This window comes from Pseudopipra pipra, chromosome 9, assembly GCF_036250125.1.
Source record: "Pseudopipra pipra isolate bDixPip1 chromosome 9, bDixPip1.hap1, whole genome shotgun sequence".
Taxonomy (NCBI): Eukaryota; Metazoa; Chordata; class Aves; order Passeriformes; family Pipridae; genus Pseudopipra; species Pseudopipra pipra.
This window is the reverse complement of record NC_087557.1, coordinates 26,196,443-26,211,676: the sequence shown is the minus strand read 5'-3', so window position 1 is coordinate 26,211,676 and position 15,234 is coordinate 26,196,443. Positions and strand designations below refer to the sequence as shown.

Here is a 15,234-nt window from a genome sequence, read left to right as displayed (position 1 = left end):
GTTAGAGACACGCCCGGTGCGATTATTCCTGTGGCAGCAGGGGAGGGAGTTTGGGCGAGAAGTGAGACCTCGTAGATAAATTGTTTGCTGACTGGAAAGGTGAGGAGGATCACCCCTGTTCGGACAGGGAAGGCTGAAGAACAAGGCAAACAACTCGGGGTGTATGTCACCAACCTCTCCCTGATGACTGCTGGGAGCAGCCTGCAGCTGGCCCTTTTGGCAGCCTCAAGTCCCCAGAGCCACCCAGCAGCTTTGGCCCTGCCTGGTGCACTGTCCCATGGTTGTGGCTCCCTAGAGACTCAGGGCTTCCAGTGAGGAATAATTATATGCTCAGGTTCACTGGTGGCTCTGTGGTTTGGACTCCTGCACCCTGCCCACCTCCATGCCAGGGGGAGAGCAGTTAAACCAACAGTGCTTGGCTCTCTGGGAGCAGGGGTGCTGGTGGCATTGCCTTTCCTGGCACGAGCTCCTCTGGGCCTGAATTTTAAAATACAAACAGATAACCCCATCCAGCATCTTCTGTGTGGGCAGAGAGCACCTGTGACTGGTGGAAAACCCCACCCAGACTCTTCTGGGGCTTTGCTTTACATAGTGTTCAGTCATGGAATGCCTGAAGCTCCCTCCCTCCTGTTTTCAAAGCCTGCTGATAAAGAATGGGGGTCCTGGGGACTGCTTTCTCCTTGGCTGTGATAAACACTCTCCCAGCCCTTGAAAAGACTCCATGCTTTTGCACAGCTCTGGTTTAAACAACAATAATACACTAAAAACCCAAACAATAATCCTGCCAGAGCTTTGTTACCATCTGCTTTTGACATTCCCGCATTGTGGAAACACTTTTGCATTCTGGTATTCCTTTCTGGAACACTCTTGGAAACCTGCTGGGAGCAGCCAGTCCTGCCAATCTTGGTGCCAGTGGCTGCCAGTGGCTGGTAAACCCTGCTGGAAAAACTGGTATGGGCCAAAGGGGAGGAGAAGGTGTGCAGGGCAGGCTCTGTGCCATCCACCCAACCCTGGCACACTGCTCAATACAGGCTTCAAACTGAAAAGGGGTGGATTTAGATAAGGTGTAAGAAGAAATTCTTTACTGTGAGGGTGGTGAGACACAGGAATAGAATGCCCAGATCTGTGAATGTCTCATCCCTTGAAGTGTTCAAGGCAAGGTAGGATGGGGCTCTGAGCAATCTGGTCTAGTGGAAGGTGTCCTGCCCGTGGCAGGGGGGGCAGAACTAGATGATCTCTAAGGTCCCCTCCAACCCAAACCATTCTGTGATTCTACTGATTTCTCCTTCATGGTGTGCAGGGTGCCAGCAGCACTGTGCTGTGGGAAGTGGGCCAGCTCCCTCCTTCCTTGCCAGAGTCTGCTTTCACTTCAGATTGCTGGTCTGTGCTAAGGAAAACACCAGATTTCATCCTCAGGGAGCTGAGAACAGAGGGGAAAATCCCTGTTCCTACAGCACTCCAAGTAGGAGCCCAAGCATCTCAGACAAAACCAGTCCCCGTGCCTCAGTTTCCCCATTTGTATGAGAAAGATTGTGTTCTTGTGTTTCCCTGGGGGGTGTTGAGAGGGCTATTAAAATCCACCCCAACCCCACACACAAACACAGATCTGAAATAACAGACTCAGATAACAAAAGGTGCTGTATTAGGACAATGACTGGAGAACTCCACCACTGCAGAGCTCACCCTGCCTTCCCCTTGCACCCCAAAGCCAGCAGCAATCCCAGTCATCACCACATCCTCACTGAGGGGAACATGAGTCCTGTGGGTCAGACCGAAGGATGACCCACGCTGATGTGAGCTGGGATCCTGCTCCAGGCGAGCCCGTGGGTCTCAGAAGAAACTGTTCTTCTTCAGAGCGAGTCTCTCCACCTCCTTCATGAACCGCAGGCACAGCTCCTCCTGCCACGGCAGGGCCACGCACTGCACGGCCACGGGCATCCCCACGCTGCCACCAAAGGCCTGGGGCACAGACAGAGTGGGAGAGGGCGTGAGGACGTCCAGGGGAAGCGATGGGGGTGCCCGTGCCCCCGGGGAACCTGGCACCACTCACCTTTGCCAGGGTCCGGTCCCACCAATCCCGATAATAGCCCTTGTAGTCCTTCAGCTCCTCCTCATCCTCATCTGTCACCATCGTGACAGGGACCACGCCAGCAGGGAAGTCCAAGGCATTGTAGAGCATGGTGTAGCTGACTGCCACTGGGGGAGAGGGCGAGCTCACAGTGCCAGCCTGACACAAGGAAAGCCTTCACCCCCCTTGGTGTATGTGAGCTTCCACCAAACAGGGCACTTGCACTGGGAACTCAAGGGCTGAGGGACAGAAACCGGCCCCTGGGCTCCCACATGTACCAGGAGGGTTGTCCCGGGAGTACCCCATGGGCTGGGACTGCAGCTGTCCCAAGGGACGAGCTCTTCCCAATGCTGGCCAGCGCCCTGGGGATGTGAGGGGAGGAGGAACACTTCTCATGGATACTGGTGGAGTGCCACAGCAGGGCCGTGCTGGAGGCAGCCCTACCTGAGAGCTTCCCAGGGTAGCCGATGCCGAGGGCCGGGCCCAGCATGGGACAGAGCATGACGTCCAGATTCAGCTTTTTCCACTGGGCAATGAACTGGTGGCAAAAGTCCTGAGGAGGAAATTTGGTGGTGGTCAGTGGGGTGGATGTGCCGTCCCATGGCTGCTGGTTGAGGCTCTCCTTGGGCATCCAGCCACGCTCTCGGCTCTTCTCTGGGATCAGCCAACAGGCTACATCAGGCCTGGTTCTGCTAAAATCCAGCAACCTTTTGCTGCCTGGCCAGCAGCCCGCTCAGCATACAAAGCACCCTCTCCCTGGTAAACTGGAGGTGGGAAACGACTGAGTGCAGGGGCACATGGTGACCTGGGACATGGTCATGGGTCTCGAGGAAACAAGAATGGAAACAGAGGCAAATCTGCTGCAGGTGATGACCTATGTTTTCAAAGTGTAGGTGTAAAAAATACAGGCCTGATTCAGAATCATGAACTTGTCTACATGTTGTCCCAATCTTTAAATGTGCTGAGGACTCGCACGTCCAAGTGAGATCGGTTGAGGAGTGACATGTTCCTACCTTACATCACTGATCATCTCCTAACCTTGGTGGGCACTGAATCTGCCTTTTCCCAAAGAGAAATCAAACAAAAACTGTCTAACCCCAAAATACAATACTTTACCTCAATTTCATGATGAAGACTCCAGACTTCATCCACTGTGCTGAAAAAGGAAACAAAATCAATGAAAGGCATCAAAAGGTGTTGCAAAGAGAATCTTTAGAGGTGGGGAAGAGCAGCAAAAAGCAGATGGGCACAGGTTAGCTCTGCCCCTGGAGCTGCAGCCAAGGGAAGAGAGAACTTTAGCATACCCTCTCTGCTACACAATTTGAGTCCTTTTTTATCTCTAGCTGCCCAACACTGACATTGCAGAGCAAGTCTCCTTCCCTGTGCATACACCTTTTTTCTGCCTTATGGGGTCCCTACCCTGTGGCATGATGGATGCGTTAACCAGTGCTGAAGCAAACACTGTATTTCATTCCCACAGGCTTCATCCACTTCCTAAGAGGCTGTGAGCCCCTGCTCTCATTCCCACCTCAACACTAGAACAGTTTCCCAAACCCAGCAGGGTTATGGCATTGACACAAACTGTTCTCAGTTTGCTCCCACCCTTGTGTTTTCTGCCTTGCATTCCCTCAGGCACGTGCAGCTGTGGCAGTGTCCCTAATGTAGCAAACACTGCTCCCCAGAAGAGAAACCCAAATCTCCACACCCTTAGTTAGGCTCAGATTTACTCACTTTGCTCTCATATTTGCTATGATACTTGAAAATCGAGGTACCTGAGAAGGAGAAAGTAAAAAAAAAGGCAAATAATTGATGTGTCCTGAGACAGCTCAGTCACAAATATAAGGTATTTATTCAGTGGCCAGGCAGGACTTGTGGATTTTCCCCAAAGTGGGGAGAGAATGAACAGAAATAGCATCACTCCAGTTTGGAGACGTGTCTGAGCACAGCCAGGAAGCAATGCCTAGAGACTTCTCTATGACAAAGCCTTATTGCAATGGGAGACAAGTTATTCACCACATACTGCTTAATTCTGTCTATGCTAGAAAGAAATGGAGCTTACGAAAGGTTTGGCAATCCAGGAGAGGAGAGTTTTCAGCCAGTGTGGTGACTTTGCCAAGCAGATCAGCAGCCCCACGCCGACTTTCTCAAGTTCCCCATTGCTGAAAGGGAGAGGAGTTTTTAGCTGAGCAGTGGTAGGCAGCAATCACAGCAGATCAGCTTTCTCAAGCCAACCCCTCTGAACAGCATATCTAAATGACAAAGAGGTTTGCTCCATTCCACTGGGCAATTCTGATTCGCACAGTATTTATAGGATGTCAGCTCCCAGTCTTCTTTCATCTATCAAGGCTACTAACAATCCAAAAGAGAACCAAGGTTCAGCTGAATTACTTGATGCTAAGATCCCCAGTAAATCCCAGTGCCTATAAGCTGCTACCTACATCTGATAGATCTGCTACCTGTATCCATGTGATAGCCAGACCCTAGGAAGGATTTCTATAGACAGGCACCAATCCTACCAAACTGCTCCAGGCATTACTTACAATTTCTTGATAAAGGAAGTGCCTCCATCTGCAAACATTCCCCTGACGCAGAAGTTAAAGATCACGTAGTCCACATTTGTGAGTTCGAAGGGCACCAGCTGGAAGGACAAGAGAGGAAGGAATCAGTGGCAGAGGCACAAGGAAGTTGTGCAGGAGACGCCATCGAGGGTTTAAAATGAGCCGAGCTGGGCTGAGGAGTTTCTGACAAGCCCTCAGGAAAGCCTCTAGCATCTGAGGTCACCACGTCCTCCCCACCTCACCCATCCTTCCCTGAAAATTATGTTTTCCCTTTGAGCAACAACTGACGAGTCAAAAGATACAGGATGGGCTTGGCCCCTTGATGTCCAAGCAGCCCGTGGCTCCTACCGTGTGGCCGGCCTCCTCCAAGAGCTGCTTCGTCTCCCGGACGGCACGTCTCATGGCAGGGCTCGGCATGGTGAAGAAATCGGTCTCATAGTACCCTATGCGGAGGGGCTGCGTGCTGGAATACACCTGCAGAGCAAGGGAGAGCGCCAGCTGGAAGGATACCAGGGCAGCCAGCAGTACACCTGTGACACAGGGCAGGTCTGGAAAAGCAGCACTTCTCTCGCCCACGTGCCCACCCGCAGGTCAGGTGTTTTCACCCTGAGTGATGGCAGCTCTTCCCCAGAGACCTCCAGCCCCTCTGAGGTCCTGTACCTCTTCGTTGAAGGGAAGGGGTGGCACTGTGCTGTCCAGGCTGAACATGTCCTCGCACAGCAGCGCCCGCAGGCACAGCGCCAGGCTCTCCACGTCTTTTGCCAATGGCCCCACTGCTGCAGCCACTGGAAGAGACCAGAACATTCATGGCTGGGCATCTTTCAAGGGCATATTCTGCAAAAGCAGGACCTTTTGGAATCATTTTGTCTTTAGTGTAATGTTGGTAACAGTTCCTCTTTAAGAATTGGGCTGGGGATGCCTGCAAGTGTCTTCCCACCACCAGGTCCATCATTATGGACCCAGAGCTGTTATCCATCAATATGTACCCTGGCATCTCCATTTAATGATTTACAAATCAAACAAAAAGCTTTGTCAATAATGACACAAGGACAACATTAAACACCCCCTTTGACTGCTAATCCCACCTCCCATGAAGCAGTGGCAAACGCAGCAGCAACCTGTGGGTTACAGGGTGTGTTGTGGTTTATGTGTAACCCAAACGGCTCCACTGGGCTCACGCATATTTCAGTTTCTCAGAAATCATGGTATGGGGGTGGCTCTCTGAAAAAGTCCCTGAAAGGGAATCTGCCTGTATATACAGGTCTTGGAGAAAGTCCCCCATAACCATCTGAGGGTCCTTCTTTTCCCTGCCCTGCTGCCCTCCCTGGGGGACAGCCGTCAATTCCTACCTGCCTTCTGCCCAACGACTCCAGACAGTACTCCTCTTTTACTGCAAAGAGAAGAGACACACACAATACAGCAGCTGAGTACTTTTTGTTGAAGGTAAAGGCTTTAAGCAGTAGCAAGTATTAATTAAAATTGCAGATGCAAAGGTTGGCAGAAGGAAGAGTCAAGGGGAAATCCAAGAGAGACCCCAGCCTAGGCCCAAGTGTCCTGTCAGTCAGGAACAACCACCCGCTTAGCATCTGGATGGAGAACTTTCCCCATCTCCATTCTGGGAGAACAGATGCTTCCTTCCATATAGCTCCAGAAAATGCCCAGGCAGAAGTGATAAACAAGCCCTTCCCAGTTCCTCCCAAGTTTCCCCTTGCCCACAGGAGTAGTATCATCCCAGCACAGTGGTTGGTAGGGTGAGTCCCACCTACAGACATCGCTGCATTTCTCACAGTACCTGACTCTGTTCCCGGTGGGTTTGAGTGCACAGATCCCACAGAAGGCAGCAGGAAAACGTAGGCTCCCTCCTACATCCGTCCCAATGCCCAAGATGGACCCACCACCTCCTACAAGTGCCCCTTCTCCACCAGAGGAGCCTCCGGGAGTTCTGGTGTAGAGCAGAGGGTTGCGTGTCTGACCAAAGATTATGTTCTTGCAGTCATAGCTAAACAGAGAGAGAGATTGCAAATGAGGAATGCAGGTATCTGCTGCTGTGGAGCCCAGTCACAACAAAAAGACCGTGAGAAGGTTGTTACATTGACATCACTTAGTCTGACAGAGCTTCTTAAAGATCCCATGAAGACCACCAGGCTTTTCCTGGTGGTCCCAATACCTGGATTCACTGACAGCTAATTTCAGTGTCACTAAGCCTTCCCCAGAGAGAACCTCTGGCAGCACAAATACATTAAGCCTTCTGGAAAGTCTCCTTGTTCAGCTAGTCCCAAGTGCCACAGGACACCCAAAGCTGAGCCCCTACTTGAGAACAGGCCAAATGCCAACTGCAGCGATATTTGACACTGGACTTCCCCAGGAACTGGTGCAAAATCTGATAATTCCTGAGGCAACCTCTCTGTGTGGCTTTTTTGAAACATGGTCAGCCATTGCCACATCACCTTAAGGAAGGCATTTCATAGGACTTGGGCAATAGTCACCCACAGAGGAGCTTTGCCAGAGCTCACTTGGCAGGATGCAGGGACACTGTGCAGCGGAGCACACCTGAGCTCACCCCGTATCAGTGACACCAAGAGTGGTCTTGCCAGATACAGCAGGATGTTTGGGGGCAGGACAATTTGAGGTTGTTAGCTAAACTAGCTTCCCCTTCCGTGAATATGTGTTTGCACTGTAGGATCACCTCTGAGAGGTTAATTTAAAAAAGGAAAAAAAGTGATTTAAAAACACCCAGCACAGGAAAGAAGAGCAACAATTTCTTTCCTCGTCCTCTTTTGCTTCTTTATTTCATTTGGAACTAGAGTTAATTTTCATCCTCAGCGTAAATGTGTTTAAAGTGAAACTTAAAGACATAAGGGATGGGGACCAGGTGTTGTTACATAAAAAGATGAGGGAAATGAGAACGAGACTGGGTAGAAACCCTCCCTCGAGATGAGGAAGGGAGTACCAACACTATGCTGAGGGAATGGAGCACCCACCTACCTGATGAGGGACTGGGGAACATTGGTTTTGACAAATGGAATTGCCCCCTGTCTCCTGAGCACCTGCACCACCACGCTGTCCTCTGCTGCGGGTTTATTGAGGTTCTTTATAAAACCCATGGTGGAGTCGTGACCCTGGGAACACAGGACAACGAGGTTTCCAAATGGAGGAGCACAATTCCCCCTGCCCCCGTATTTTTATCTATATATTTAAGCACATACACACACCTCCAACAACCCATCCACCACACACACATTTCTTAGTGCATTGACAGTAAATCTGACCAGCCTTCTCTGTTGGCTCATACGGCAGCAAACTCCCTCACCTGACAGGGCAGGCCATCCCACATCAGCTGTGACAAAGTCAAGCCAGATGCTGAGGTCAAACCTCCCCTTGCCACCAAACTTCAAACCACATGGATCTCAGGATACGCGCAAAATCACGTTGGCAGTACCTGGCAGTCGATGGAGTCTTTGATGCTGACTGGCACCCCGTAGAGCAAACCTTGCTTCCCCGTCAGCTTCGCCTTCCGGAGCTGGGTCTCGCTCTCCTGCAGGTACTCCGTGATGCAGTTGGTTTCTGTGGCGATTTGGAGGGCCTTGGGGAAAGCAGGCAGAGCCCACAGGTGAGACACAGCCTGCAGCACTGCACAGTGGCCTTCTGTTCTGCAAAAGAATACCTCCCTCTTCCCCCTTTTCCATCTCCCCATCTGAGCAGTCGGTATCAGGGCAGCCCTTTCTGCTCCTTTTCAAGACATTTTCATGCCAAACTTCAAAATTATTTCTGGACACAGGGTGGGCCATAGCACCAGCTGGTGCATAATGAAGGGAAACACTCAGCCCAGATGAATACCATGGACTTGATTGAGCTTCTGAGGTGGCAAAAATGATAATCCCAAAGAGGGAACCCAGGAGGTGAGCAGGACATTATGGCAAAAGTAGAGAATGAACAAGAACACTGACTCTTTGAGGTTTACCAACCCATTTGGAGATGGAGGGAAGACAGCAGCACTCTGTGACTTCCCTACGGGTATACCTGCCCAGGGAAGGTGTGGACTCACCTAGGAAGGTATGGGCTCTCCAGATGCTGAATTTGCTGCTACTTTTTGTTCCAAACCAAGCTGAGAGCTATGGCAGTCAGAAGCCGAGCTCTCTCCTCACTCACAGAAAAGCACAGAAGGGCTCACTAACCAGTGAGCAGTGGCAGCATTTAAAACAGGTTTGAACCTTGTGCTGGGCTTCTCCAAAAAAAAGCCAGCCTCACTGTGGGTAAGATGCTGCCCCACCACCCCTGCTCCTCACCTTGCCCACGTAGGCATAGAAGACGTGGTCCAGAGGGAGGGAGCCATCACGGAGTTTCTTGGACAGCTCCGGCAAAGGCAGAGAGAGGATGGAGACTACGTTCACGGAAGGATTCTACGGGAAAGGTTGAACAGGCAATGTTACACCTCTACTTCAGCTGGTGGGTTGCTTTCTCCTTGGTCCCCTTTGTAACTCCCACAAAAAAATATCTTCAATTTAGTAGCTAAATGTAGAATCTGCCTCAAGACCACATCCTGCTCTACCTGATACCAGCGAGCATGGTGTGAAACCTGCAGGGCCAGTACTAGCCCAGGCTTTCTCAGGCCTGCTTCCTAGCTAGAGCAGCCTCATCAAGCACGTGCTGATTAAAATACAGCCTTTCACACAGCCTTGTTCTGACAGGTCATGGCCAGGCCTGGGGGAATGTCTTAGTGCAGTGCTCTCTGCTGAATTACAGAGTGGGAGCTGGCATCATGATTATAGACATTGTTACGCCAAGGAACAAACCCGGACCTGGAGCCAGCTCTTCTGGCACCACCAAGATATCCTACAGGGAAGCGCAAAAATCAGGGAGCCCCTTGGCTGGCAGCAGTCAGGTCACTTTTGGGTCAGCAGAAATTTCCTCATCACCTACTAAATACCATGAAAAACGTGTCAAAACTCTCCCCTCAAGCTGGACTCTGAACCCGAATGGCTCTGCTCCAGCCTAAGGCTGGGCTGCCTAACGGGATCGCGGGGCACAAACGCATCCCCCCCTGCAGCTGCGGCTGCACTTTGGCCCCTGCTGATAACACATCGCCTCTCGCCTCTTCCAGCTGCCCCCTCAACCAGCCTGAGCCTCCCACCACGGCGAAGGTGCCGGAAAGATTTCAGACGGGAATTTTCCTTTCCTCGCTGTCCGTGACTGTTTATCCCGTTATCCCCCGCTGCCCCAGGTAGCGCTTCCTCCTCATCCCCACGACAGCGGCGATCGCTGCGATGCCGACGGGTATATGCACACGTTGGCTCAGACAGGGAAAATAACAACACCGAATCCCCGTGGGTCCATATGAGGAGCCGGGATATCGCTTGGCAGCCGGGCCAGCCCTGCGGGAGCAGCCGCGCCTCTCAGGGAGGGCGGCACGGGGGGGTTGTGCGACGGGAAAAGCGCCCAGGTGAGGAGCCCCCGGCGGGCAGAGGCGGCTCGGCTCGCCCACCCTCCTGGGCGTGGGAGCGAGGATTGCGGCTCCCGGCACTCACCTGCTCCCGAAAGCGCTGCGCTGCCGCCTCCATCTGCACCAGGCTGCGCTCCTGCCGCTGCTGCGCCTCCGCCACCTTCCTCCAGAGCCCCCGCCGCCGCCGCCATCGCAGCAGCAGCAGCAGGAGGGCGGCCGAGCCGCCGAGCAGGGCGGGCAGCGGGACCCGCATGGCGGGGCTGCGGCGGAGACCCCCGGCCCGGCGGGGACCGCCCCGCTCGGCACCACCGCCCGCTCCGCCCGCGCCCGGCGCCGCCCGCACGGCCCGGCCAAGGGCACCCGCCCGCCGGTGCGGAGAGCGAGGCAAAACCTGGGCAGGATTCCGAGCCGGAGAGGGATTTCACCCGTCTGCCGCTGTGCGGGCGCTGCGCGGGCAGGGAGGGGGAGGTTCGGCAGCAGGAAGAGTTCCTGGGTGACAGCTCGCCCCTCCCTGTGCTGGGTGGTCTCTATCTGATGAGGTTTATTCGTTTTTCCGTTCCCGGAGCGAGGCTTTGATCTCCCCGTAATTTTTCCGTCCCTCTGGGGGCAGTCCTGGCTTGGAGCATCAAAGCAGCAGCGAGGGGAGTCCCAAAGATACCTGACTCCTTTGCATTTCTTAGAGCGAAGCAGCTCTGTGGGAAAAAGAAACAGTAAATGTCCCAGGAGGTGGCCAGCGGAGTTCACTCGTCACGGGCAGAGCATGGGTGTGCCCGCGCTATGCTGAGTGCCGCGGCTTCCAACAAAAGAACTCTGGCATCCCTGCTCTCCGCTGCCTTGCACTTCGTTTAGAGGGAAAGTCCAGAATAATTTCTTTGGCCACCAGCCCGACATGGGGTCTTGTCCTTAAAAAAAAACTTAACCACTCCCAAAAGTTAGTCAGCAAATATTTCAAGCTATCCGGTTTAATGCTGCCCATAGGGTTGTGAAAAACCTGTTGGGAAGGATCTGGGATATTTTCTCACTTTCTCTGCCTCCCAGCAGGACGAGCTGTGCCCAACCCACCCGCGGTCAGATGCTGAGCTAGAAAATGTGATGCAGTTACATGCATCCTGGCGTTATTGCTCAGGCCACTGGCTTTTTTCACTTCAGTCTTCAGGATCTCAGGGCTGCTCTGGCAGCACTCGAACCACTTGTGCCAGTGCCTGGCTGCCTCAGAAGGAACTGCTGCACTGTACGTACACCATGTCCTGGGGCTCTTTGCTGAACAATGTGGAAGCCTCAGAAATACTCAGCCCTCCCTGAACTTGTGGCCTACGGCTTCTTGTTCTGAGGACAAGCAGCTGCCTGTTATCTGGGTCAAGGAAATTACATGCAAGAATTGCAGCTTTCCCTGCTGAGTTGGGTTTTTTTCTTCTTTTTTTTTCCTCCCCTTCCCCTCCCTTTTCAGACCGTGGGACTCAGAGGGTTACACAGTAATGCAAACTCCCAAGGACGCTGCAGTCCTATGCTTGCAGACTACTCACAAGGAACTGTGAGGGGATTGGGTTGGTGGGAGTGCCCTTGAACTGAGTCAGGACCATGTAATCAGCTCAAGGTTGGTGAGAGCAGATGTTGTCTGCCATGCCTATCTCAATCTTTCCTTCTTTCTCACCCTGGAGGCTTCAGGCTCCTGCACTGATCTCACCCTCAGCTGCACTGATCTCACCCCGTGGTAGCACAGTGCCGAAACAGGGCTGATCCCTTGCAGGCTGTAAAGCCATGTGCACCTGAGGTGTTTTAACATGAGAACAAGAAAGGTGGGGAACTTTGGAGAAACAGAAGTTAAAACTAGTTCTCGTGGAAGACAAAATTACTTCTCCAACCCTCTTCCCCCTAGTTTAAACCCTTTTTGAAATCTTTCATGCAGGAACAATTTTCAACTTCTGCAGTTCATCTTGTGAAAGAGAGGAAAACAAAACAGGAGTGTTATGCCGGGAGCTGCTGCCAGAGACTCTCTTTCTCCCCTTTCCTGGCAAAGTGTATGTGGGTGAATAAGTGGGGTTGAGGCATCAGGCAGGACAGTGGTAAAGCTTGGGTCTCTGCTGGGGCTGGCCAGCTCCAGAAAGTTAAATCAGAGCATGGGAAATCCAAAAACACAGTGGGTCTGTGCTATGACCCAGTTGCCAGCAGAGAAGGGCCAGGGGATGACACAGAGCAGAGGATGGGGGGCTCCAGCGTATGCAGGTGGCGGCTGGGAATGCCCTGCCCAGGAGGATGTGCCTGGGAAGGTCTAAGAGAGGTTAAAGGGGTCCGATCTTGCTCCTTGTGGGCTGGGGCGGGGGCCAACTGCTGGCTTGTGGGGAAAGTGATACCCTGATGTCCCTCTGGGACACTGGTGTGTCCTTGCCAGATAAGCAAGTGAACTTTTCTGCTGTTATGTCCACAGGACTGCCCATATGGTGCTGCAAAAAGGGGCTTGAATCTTGGGGTGCTGGAACCAAAGATTGATCCTACCCCTGCTCCTCCTTCGCTGCCTGGCAGGGCTGCAGCCTGTGGATAAGGATAGATGAAAGGATCAGCTGGATCCATGAAAACATCTTTCCCCATAGAGCTGTGACTGGGACACCACACCCCAGAGATGCTGTAACCCTGCAGTTACCAAAGGAGGGGCAGAAAGGCGTCATCTCCTATCTGTGACAAATCACACACAGTCAGCCAGACCTGCTCAGGCTGAAGGATCAGCTGGTTCCTGTTCACCTGACACCAGAGCAGTGCCAAGAGCACGGCAAACACACGGCGGTGTTTTCCTTAGCACTGTCTCCTGGTGTCCGGAATGCTGTGGCCTCTCAAGCCAGAGGTTAGGTTAGAGTGACTAATAGCTGTGTGCTCACACACATATTTCTTGTGTGATGCAACACAATTCTGACACTCACAGCCTCCTGCAGTAGGGAGATCCACAGTTTATCTGTGTCCTAGAGGGAAGTAGCATCTCCTGTTGGCCTCCCACAGCTAATTTCATTTACTCCCCTTATTTTCAAAGAGGAAATCAGAAACTGTTCACCCAGGAATTTTACACTTCTGTTCTTCCATTTCACCCTACTGTTTTGGACTGTTTCCCAGAGATTAACAACCTGCTCCTGCCACCAGCTGCCAGTCACCCACTTCCCAGGATCTAGCCCTCTGGAAGAAGATCCAAGCTACACTTACAACAGCCAATAGTCCCTCTTGCTTAATTTCTCCTCTCCTTGTAGGTTCCTGACTCTGGAGTGGGATTAGTCAACATGATCTGCAAAAAGGTGAAGCAACTCCTCTCAGAGCTGGAGTTTAACCCCTGTGAGAAGGTTGCCCAGCAGCTTGGGCAAGAGGTAGCGTCACGTGGGAGTGATTCCTTTTGCCCCTGCAAGAAAATTGCATGTTTCAACCAAGTTGTTCACTCCTTGACACTTCTATTGCTCGTTTTGTAGTCACTTCTGCCTGTGGAAGATTCTTGTTCTCCTTGCTGCCTGTGCTACAGAGGTCTGTCAGTGGGAGGGCTGACAGCTCCAAAGCTGCCTCAAACTGGAGTGTCTGAGGTACCACAGTCAGTTTGAACCCATGGTTTGTGCCAGCTTTGTGGACTCTGCTCTGAAGCAGATTAGGGAGTGCTCACGTGTTTTCCAGCAGAGTGGAGGAGGAGTTGACCTAGAAGAGGACCATGACTTGCATGTGCAACTTGCACTTCCACAAACTCTCTTGCTACTTGTGCACCTGGCAGCTGTTGCATGGTAGCTTGATGGAGAGTACAGAAAAGCTGAAGAAATCATAGCAGTGGAATCCCTAGGATGGAAGGGACCCTTTGGGAGATCCCTAAGATTGCTCAAGACACCTTAAGCAACTAGTTTCAGCTTCTGAAAACCTCCTTTCTATATAAATGGGGGAGTGGGAACTTATTTCTAGTTGCGTCTGTGTTAAAACAATCTGAATCTAAACAGTTTTGCATTAAAAAATAAATTAAAAAAAAGGAAATTCTAAGTGAGTAAAATTACTCATGTAGTTGTTTTACACAGCTGAATGAAGATAATTTTATTGGCAATTGTGAGTGATTACAGTATTATCTGCCATCAAAAAAGTTATTTTTTTGAACGCTAAAGGAATTAATGATACATAAAACTGTGCTTAGATTGAGTGCATTCATCAGCAGAAATGCCTTGTGCTGGCACTGCTGCACTGTAATTACTCTGTCTGCTCAGAGGAAGAGAGCAGGAGATGGGGGCTGTTGTGGGTACTGACACAGATTTACATACACACCGAGCGGCTCTGGCGCTCGAGCAGAGGGAAGCAGAGCTAGGACAGCAAAGCAGGTGAATGAAGGGACAAGTTTCACCCCTTCTTTTCCTTTGTTGTGCATCACAGAGAGAAGAACGAGGGTGATTTCTGTGTTTAAAACTTTGCAGGGCGAAGCCAGTATGGAGAACATGGTTAAACGCTCCTCAGAATATTAAGGGGTGAGTTCAGTCTTCATAGGATGCTGCCTCACGGTGTGGTGAACCGATAAAACCAACCCTGGGGTTGCAGGTGGTCATTGCCCAGACCTGGGAGACTGATGGTGGTGGTGGGAGTGGTAGAGATGGTGTTCCCAAGGCACATCTGCTCATGCCACGTGCTTTGGGTGAGCCTGTCGTGCTGCCTCATCAGTGGGGCTGGGAGCATGGGTGCATCTCAGCAGGGACGGGGTGAGGAGATGTAGAAGAAATGCTCCCCAGCTTGCTCCCCACCCTGTGGCCCTTCAAGGGACACATAACGCTGGGGGGGATGTTTACAGACTGGGACATGGCAGGAAAGGCTGTTGCAGGGATTGTGAGCGCTCTGTACAGAGTAGCAGGATGCTTGCCATGATACCAAGGATTTGGAGGGGCTTTTAAAGGAAGGGTGGTGGGTTGCAGCCCCTTTATGGAGCCCATGGGTCCCCTCCAGTGATGGCCCCATGCTCTGCTCAAGCAGGGAACCTAAAACCTTCCGTGATCTCCATCTCCTTTTGCACAGCTGCCTTCTGAGCTGAACCTTGAGCTAAATCAATAAATAAAGACCAAAGAGCCTTTTCAGCCCAAGGGGAGTACCAGGTGAGCGTTTCTTGCTGCATCGAGGAAAGAGGCTGCTGGATGCGTTCCGCCTTTCGACTGCAGCCACCAGAGAGCAGGATTGAGCTGCTG

The 15,234-nt window shown here is 52.0% G+C and overlaps 1 protein-coding gene across 2 annotated transcripts in view; it reads right to left on the bottom strand.

Annotated features, from left to right (window-relative positions):
- POMGNT1 (protein O-linked mannose N-acetylglucosaminyltransferase 1 (beta 1,2-)) overlaps nt 1–10,399 on the bottom strand; it is a 166,927-nt gene extending 156,528 nt beyond the window's left edge. The window contains exons 1-15 of one of the 2 annotated variants that reach the window (XM_064665322.1): nt 10,152–10,399; nt 8,913–9,026; nt 8,066–8,209; nt 7,612–7,745; nt 6,419–6,625; nt 5,976–6,016; nt 5,287–5,411; nt 4,975–5,100; nt 4,609–4,706; nt 4,128–4,227; nt 3,800–3,840; nt 3,185–3,224; nt 2,513–2,621; nt 2,051–2,196; nt 1,621–1,959 (exon numbers count right to left, since the gene is read on the bottom strand). In XM_064665322.1, coding sequence (XP_064521392.1) covers nt 1,831–1,959; nt 2,051–2,196; nt 2,513–2,621; nt 3,185–3,224; nt 3,800–3,840; nt 4,128–4,227; nt 4,609–4,706; nt 4,975–5,100; nt 5,287–5,411; nt 5,976–6,016; nt 6,419–6,625; nt 7,612–7,745; nt 8,066–8,209; nt 8,913–9,026; nt 10,152–10,319 — 1,722 coding nt within the window. In that variant the 5' untranslated portion in view covers nt 10,320–10,399 and the 3' untranslated portion in view covers nt 1,621–1,830. Of the gene's footprint in view, nt 1–1,620; nt 1,960–2,050; nt 2,197–2,512; nt 2,622–3,184; nt 3,225–3,799; nt 3,841–4,127; nt 4,228–4,608; nt 4,707–4,974; nt 5,101–5,286; nt 5,412–5,975; nt 6,017–6,418; nt 6,626–7,611; nt 7,746–8,065; nt 8,210–8,912; nt 9,027–10,151 lie in introns of those variants that run through there. The other variant, XM_064665318.1, reaches the window with a different exon arrangement.
- Nucleotides 10,400–15,234: the final 4,835 nt, after the last annotated feature.